Source organism: Glycine max, chromosome 9 (assembly GCF_000004515.6).
Source record: "Glycine max cultivar Williams 82 chromosome 9, Glycine_max_v4.0, whole genome shotgun sequence".
NCBI classification, from domain to species: Eukaryota; Viridiplantae; Streptophyta; class Magnoliopsida; order Fabales; family Fabaceae; genus Glycine; species Glycine max.
Window position 1 is genome coordinate 3,484,423 of NC_038245.2, and position 7,609 is coordinate 3,492,031.

General features: G+C 33.6%; 1 protein-coding gene across 1 annotated transcript; it reads right to left on the reverse strand.

The window, feature by feature from the left end:
• Positions 1-2,183: 2,183 nt before the first annotated feature.
• On the reverse strand, positions 2,184-5,719 carry LOC100782722 (exopolygalacturonase). Its single transcript, XM_014761753.2, has 5 exons — positions 5,513-5,719; positions 3,932-4,255; positions 3,156-3,445; positions 2,515-2,743; positions 2,184-2,402 (listed from the first exon to the last, which is right to left on the reverse strand). The coding sequence occupies exons 1-5, from the start codon at positions 5,717-5,719 to the stop codon at positions 2,184-2,186; spliced, it is 1,269 nt and encodes a 422-aa protein (XP_014617239.2).
• Between the last annotated feature and the right edge of the window lie 1,890 nt (positions 5,720-7,609).

Genomic DNA, 7,609 nt, shown 5'->3' on the forward strand with positions numbered 1-7,609 from the left:
ATAAGAAGGGTTATTATCTAGTGTAGGTGGTTCAGCTGAATCAGCAGGAGGAATTTCATCTGGGGCAGGAGAATCAGCTAGAGGTTCTGGAGCTAAAGCGGTTGAATCCCTCGCAAATGCTATGCCAATTTCAGAACTAACTATGTAAACAATTGCTATACTCAAGCTTAATGGTAGTATACTCTTCATTTTTGGCACAGATCCTGAAAGCATGCCTTGTTAAATCCTAGTCTCCTACTATTATTAGCAATTTTGCACCACAATGGGTCTAACCCTTCTTAATACGTTTAATTTATAATTTTAAGTTGCTTGAATTATGCTGAATTTAATCTTGTGATATGTTAATCGTACAGTTTTTCTTTCATATTGTAACTGTTTGACATATTCATAAGCTTTTATGTTGCCATAAATTTCATTTAGTACTAGGTAAGTTTTAGAAACAGATCCTGCATGGTAATGGTGCACAGTTAATTGGTGCCTGACTACTTGAAAAGGGTATTCTACGACAAGGAAATATGAAAAGGAAAACGACCTGATATAGAGTCAAGGGAACAGCCATAGTCATACATTAATTATGATTTATGACATGAAGCCAGTAACAATATCTAAGCACTTTGAAACATCCAGTTCTAATTTAAAATTCTGCAAGAAGAATTTGTGACAAAATAAATCCTAAAGCACAAACAATAAAGTTATTTTGATTGTACTCTCACAGTTAAAGTTATAAAGTATGGCATTTATTTTAATAAGAAGAAAAGGCAAGGCACTTATATAAGTAGGTGTTATTGTCATTTAAAAATGGCTGTTACTTGTTCATGCCAAAAAGAATTCATCATTTTTTTCCTTATATTGAAATATTTTCTTGAAAGGCAGCCTCCGAGGAAATGAGACCAAGAAATTTTTTCTTCAGAGCATCAACACAGCCTAACAAGCTGATATTTATGAGAGGAAAATTGTGGTTTCTTAGTCATTTAAATGGCATTGAAGAGGACTGGGATTTCCCCAATATCTTTCAATGTGAAAACGACCTTGAGTTTTTAAAGTAACAATAAGTTCAACGCCTCTGGATGGAGAAGTTCATGTAGTATATACCTGCAATTTTTTTTTATTACCATATTATAGGTGCAATGTGTCTTAGCTTTACCGATGATAAATCGTGCTGGAGAACCTAATTACACTTTTAGTGGATCTCCCCTCCATCCAAATTTTTTTAACACAAGACCTTATTTATGGAATCCAAACCCATATATCCCCACAATATTTCATTACATAAAACAAATAAGATCCACTTGGTTGGGACATTTTGTTACAAAGTCTCTGTCAGGGATTTAGCATCTCTTAATGGAATATTGCTTTTTTTTTTTTAATTTTTTTTATTTCCCTTCCTCATCTCCCCTTCATGGGCTTCTAGTAGGAGACCTTAAGCACCACTGTATTAGTGAGCCTCTCCTAGGCCCCTAGCAAGGTCTAATACCAAACAAAAAATACAGGACACATCAAAAGTAATAATGAAGGCTCTAATATGATCACTTCTTTGAAAAAAGAAAAAGTTCTAACATGGGTTATCATTGTCATCTATTGCTTCATACTTTATAACAGAAGAGAATTGAAATGGAAAACTACTTCATAATTAGAATTGGTAAAAATTAGCAGCAAATTACATCATGAAGTGTTCACTCTCTGGTATTTTGTGATAAAATTAATAACCAAGAATGACATACTTTGAGATTTACTCCTCTCAGTCAGTTAATATACATGAATTCCTTACCTAACTGGCTGAGAGGAAATATTTCTATTTACACTTTTGAGTACATAATACACAAGGCTGAAAAAAGTACTTAATTCCCTTGTATACAATTTCTGGTTTTTCTATATACAGAAAACAAGGTATGGAAGTTGATTCAATTGATTCAGAATTGTTGTTCAAGAGGAGAGATTGGAAATCAGACAGCAAGTGAACTAAAAAGGGTTAAAGTAGGTTTTTTTGGCTTCAGCTAATTAATTGGGATTAAAAACCATCCTTGAAAACCTTTTCCCCTACTCCAGTACTTAAAAATCATCCTTAAAAACCATCGTTGAAAACCTTTTCCACTTGTTTTCCTCATTTGGTCTGATTGTCCAAAACATTACTTTTCATTCCCTCTTTATTGCCAGAGCTGCAAAGTGCATGAAATTTCAAGTACTTATAGGCAAGCTGCTGGCCTTTGAACACCCGTATAGATTGGTTTTATATTGGCACATCTAGAACCGGAAGGCTTGGGTCCAAGGTTCAGGTCTATGTTCTGAAGTTTAATATCTTGGCATGGGAACTGCTTGCTACACCTTAAATCCACTGCAATTGGTGAAATTGTGGTTCCCCTTATGTTTGAAAAAACAACATCTTTTATATTTACAAGTGAAGGCTGCATGGAAATAAATGAATGCTCATATTAGCAGGGTTATTGTGTGTGACAACTTCAGTATAGTACAATTTTTTGCTGGATTAAAAAGAGAGAAAGAAATAAACAAGTAAACCTTCTTTTTGCAGTTTGCCGGTTCGCATTCATACTCTTGGTCAATGATGATAGGATTTTTAACCTTGTCCATGACAATGTCACCGAAGGTGATATCTGATGCAGCACCTGGATACTTATCAGGCCATGTCTTGATTCTGAGGCCATTCGTTGTGCCAACCATCGTGCAGTTCTTGACACGAATGTCTTTCACTTCTTGCTCTTCCGGATACTTTCCAAGACTTCCAATACTGTCATGCACATTTAAGAGTAAGAAAAATAAGGAACACATCAAGTTGTATTCTTAAAATCACAGTTGTCGTGTGTCTGAGGGACGTAAACACCGGAAAGATTTACATTAATGGACTATGAATAATCATACAAGTGAACCTGACACCACACCTTTATCCAAAACCTTAAGGATCAGATTTATGGGTCTTATCCTCACTTATATGGTTCTCAATCTTCTCATTCCTACCCGATATAAGACTTCACCTCACACTTATATTCCAATAATTATCATATTTTTGTGTTATATAAATTAACTAGAACTATTGAACTATATATGATCTCCAGTTTAATGCATTGAGAAATATGAACTCATGGAGTGGAAAATAATCTTTTATCATCTGAGAATCAATATAGCCAGAAATTTAGCATTACCTGATACCGTGTCCAGGGCCACATTTCAGTTTGTTGATAGTAACATTGTTGACTCCTTGTATCATGGAAACACAATCATCTCCAGTTTCAATGATATTTTTGGATAATTTTACATCGATGGAGTTGCTAATATGAATTCCATCGGTGTTGGGGCTGGTAGCTGGTGCAGTGAGCTTAAGTAATCGGAGTCTGATGTTAGCACAGCTAGTGACAAAAAGATGAAAGCCTTTGGGGTCTACGGATTTGATGTTCTGTATAATTCCATTCCTCACATTGTGGAAATAAATACTCTGCATTACCAAACATACAAGGTTCACAATCACAGTGCTAAACTGTATCTACATGTTGTTGATTAATGCTGCAGTTCAAAATCAAATTAAGAGAAACCACAGCCCCTCTATTGCTATCTTTTTGAAACATTCTCTTTTGTCCTTAAAATTATTTCGAAATTTGATTAATGTTGTTTCTACATTTAACAAAAGTTGTGGTTTTAGTTTCTCATCAGGACTAGAACTAGGTGTTTCTGTTAAAACGTAGGGATTAAACACATTAAATTTTTATAATGACAAAAACCGACATTTTGAAATGTTTTGAGAAATTAAAAATATGTTCTACTCTATTAAAATCCTTGTGAGTCCAATTGAACATGTAGATCTTATTTCTCATTTAGTGGATCTTATTTCTAAACTAATGGGAACCGATATAAGAGAGAGTGTATTAGAAAGAGAGTATCAAAGAACGTGTGGTGTTCATTAGTTAAGTAGATATTTACTTACACTAGGGTTTCTGACGCAATTGTTGGATTCATCTGCTTCACAGTTCTCAGCAGTTGCCCATGATCCCTTACCCATGCCATCAAAAGTACCACCACCGATAAGCTTTATACCATCCAGTTCCTCAAACATGAGCCATTCACCATTCGCATACTCACTGATGTCTGTTGTAGCCGCAACAGTGCCTACAACTTGGATTGTAATAGGCCCTGGAGTCAAACACGGTCCTGCGAAAAACATCGTGGAAACGACGAATCTTCCCTTAGGGATCAGAAGCCTGGCTTGCACATTGGACTTGCATGCTGCTCTCCATGCATGCATGAAAGCCTGCAGGTACACATAACCAACATCAAATTATCAAAAATGTTTTCCCCCCCTAAGGATTTTGATTTTGTGCTAACAATTTTGGGTTGGATCATTGTTCTATCATTGTGCTAAGAATTTTGGGTTGGATCATTGTTCTTATGATCACTTCCTACAGTACTTGCAGCAACTGGGTGGTATATATTTAAGCAAATTGATGCCAATGTTAAGGCTAGAAGTTCTCTAGCTAGGTGCTCTTCACATCATTTCATGGTTATTCTATTTCATAGATATGTAGCATGGCATAGAACGTAAAGAAAACTTAAGATTTTGCATTTTCATTATTGGCCAATATATATATCATTATTGGAAATTAGTTTAATTGTGATGCCTATATAAATTCGTCCAATATTTCATCATTAATGGCCAAAATATGAATTTGACTTTCAATATACTTCAATAAAAGGTTTTTTTTTGGTTAAATTCTTTTGTAAGTTCCTAAATTATTTGTTAATTTTTATTTAAAATTCTGATTTTTTTTCAATTAGATCTCCGAATATGTATGTTTTTTAATTAGGCCCCAATGCAAATTTAAGAACCTAATTAAAAAAATAAAAGTCCAGAAATCCAATTGAAAAAAAGACAAAATAAAAAAATCTTAACCTTTGATTAAAGAAATATATATTTAATGGTTAAAAAAACCTTTGACATAATACTCAAATTATTTTATTTGTGCACCCTAAACCCAAGCCTACCTACCTTTCTATGTGGGTCACTTTAAAATATTTGGTCAAGGTTGGCCATTGAATCCCACATTGAAAGTATCATATTCTGGTGTAGGATTTAGAAGATCTTGGACTTTCTAATTAATTAGAATGGCTACTTTTATGGCGTGGTCCTCATAAATATATCATTTGCGTGGTCCTCCTAAAAATAGCACGGTGTTATTCGTCCAAGACTAACCAAAAGACAAAAGCAGAGTTAATTGCTATTGTAAGACATGGTGGAATGTCAAGTTTCAATTGCAAGGTATGGTAATTCTGCAAAGTTTCTTTTCAAAGTATATGATCATATATATATATATATATGTATGTATTTACCAATGCTCAAGGAAAAATTGTCAATGTTAATATATTTCACATTTTAATTAAGGAAGAAGAAAAAGACAATCTATAAGCATTCTTAGTGTTTATTCTAAACAACATTTGGCCCTAATGCTAAATTTTGAACCAAAGCAAAATCACCATATTATTAAACAAAAGATATAATCCCACAAACTACCTGAGTGCAGTCAAACTTGCCATCAGGTATGGCTCCAAAGCTCATGACATTAACTATCTTCTCGCCAGGAGAAATTTCATCCTTAGCTACATTTTTACCCTTGTAGATATCAGGACTAGCAAATGGCTTTGTTTTTGGTTTAGCATCCACATAGCAAACCAGTGCAAAGCACAAAATTAGAACACCAATTCTCTTAGGAGAGGCCATTGTACCTCAATTCTCTATATACTTCTACTTTTCAATTTTATTTTTTTTTAATTTTTTTTTGTTTCAGCCAAGAGGCCTCCTGGGGAGTGGGGAGGCTAGGAGAAAAAAAGGTTGTGAAAAATAAAAAAAATAATTCCTCTTTGTCTCTTTATTTGATGCCATGTTTTTGGTTAAGCAAATGGTTATCATTGGTTTCTATTTATGAGCGTCTAAATCAGCGGAGAATATTGTTACCTTTTGTAGTTAATTAAGCTGGTTAATGCTGTGCAAAAAAAATAAAATTTAGTTGGTTAATTTTAAATTCGTGATTCTCTCTGTTCATTTTTAATTCCTAAATTCTGGTTCTGGCTATTAGCCCTCCAAAGCAGGCTACATTTTCTCTAGCTAGCTGCCACATTCCATTAGTAGTACCACTAAAAAAAACGATAACTTTAGTTCCTCCATTCATAGTTTGGGTGAAAAAAAAATATGCTGTCACCACAATCCCTGAAATATGCTTTTAGTGGCCACTCAAACTAACAAAGAATATTTCTTTAATCTACTAATCTAACGTGTCTCTAATTACAAGTTTAACAGCCACCGCTTTGAAAAATTTGAGAGTAAATATAAACTTAGTCCCTAAACATTTTTCTATTTTTGTAACTTGGTTTATGAATTTACCTTATGCGTGTGGGAGTTAGCTCCTCTATTTTTAAAATATGTATCACCTTAGGTTTTCTTGTATATTTATTCCTTAATAAGGACTAACTCTAATATGATCGAGCTTAGTAAATTTAGATACTCAAGGACTAAGATGCAAGTGAAAGATAATTTTACGTACGGCTAAGTTGCCAATTGATATTTACACTTAATTGTTTAAGATGAAATAATTTATGATGATTTTATTAGAAAATATAATAAAAGTAACGTGATGTTATTATTTAACAGCTACAATAGACGGAAATAACTAAAATTTATGATAAAAAAGTTACAAAGATGTTCATCGGTCAACAAAATTTTTAGGAAAACAAAACATAGTTAATCATAAATCGTAAAAAGTTTAGGGAAGAAAAATATACAGTTAACCCTTATATTTTAAACCCATGTCCATGATTTCTCAAACTCATTTCTGCTACATAAGAGGCAATAATAATATCACGAGAACAAAACTTCTTGATGGATAGTATTATATTGTCTTTGTACATAAAAAAGAAACCTAAGCCATAGAAAGAGCCTAATAACTCTTGAAGCTGCAGAAGACCTTCCTGTTTGTCTTCGAGCTAAAGCATACATAATAAGTGTTTTTATATAGTACAGCAACAGTGGTACGTACTAGACATCATATGCTAGAAGATTCAAGAGCTAGAAGACATCTAAAGTTTATAACAAAAAGGAAAACAAAAAAACTGCTAAATATATTTTTTAGTATAACTAGAATATTAATTATGATCACAGCCCAACCAAACCTTTCATCTGCAGCTCCGTTCTCTTTTCTGATATGAATCTTGAAGCAGCTTCATTGCACTTGACATCTTCTACATGCATGTGGACCACCTTGGTAGCTCCATAAGTTGGATAAAATTTGTATTGGCAGAGATTTTGATGAGTTGCTGGAGGGTTGTTGCCACCATTGCCAAAACTCTTTTGCCTGCCAAATAACTTTTCTATTTCAAACCCAAATTTTGCAAAATCTGCTTGTGGTGCCATGATTTCTCAACTACACAAGAAAAAGAAGGAAATAAAGAAAGAATCAATTAAGGAAGTGCTCTCTATGTTTTGAGTATAAAATTTGATGGGCAAGGGTATATATATAGGTCCATTAATTAATATGTAATAAGGTAAAGGCACTGCATCTTTTCTCCAATAGGAATCGAATCTGTTGGAATAGTAAATTATTAGAGCATCAAAGAA

Coding starts and splice junctions, on each gene's coding strand:
- LOC100782722 (XM_014761753.2), bottom strand. CDS start 5,719: ATGGCCTCTCCTAAGAGAATTGGTGTTCTAATTTTGTGCTTTGCACTG. Junction 3,446..3,931: donor ATTGCGTCAGAAACCCTAGT/GTAAGTAAATAT, acceptor TTGGTAATGCAG/AGTATTTATTTCCACAATGT. Junction 2,744..3,155: donor GGCCCTGGACACGGTATCAG/GTAATGCTAAAT, acceptor TGTGCATGACAG/TATTGGAAGTCTTGGAAAGT.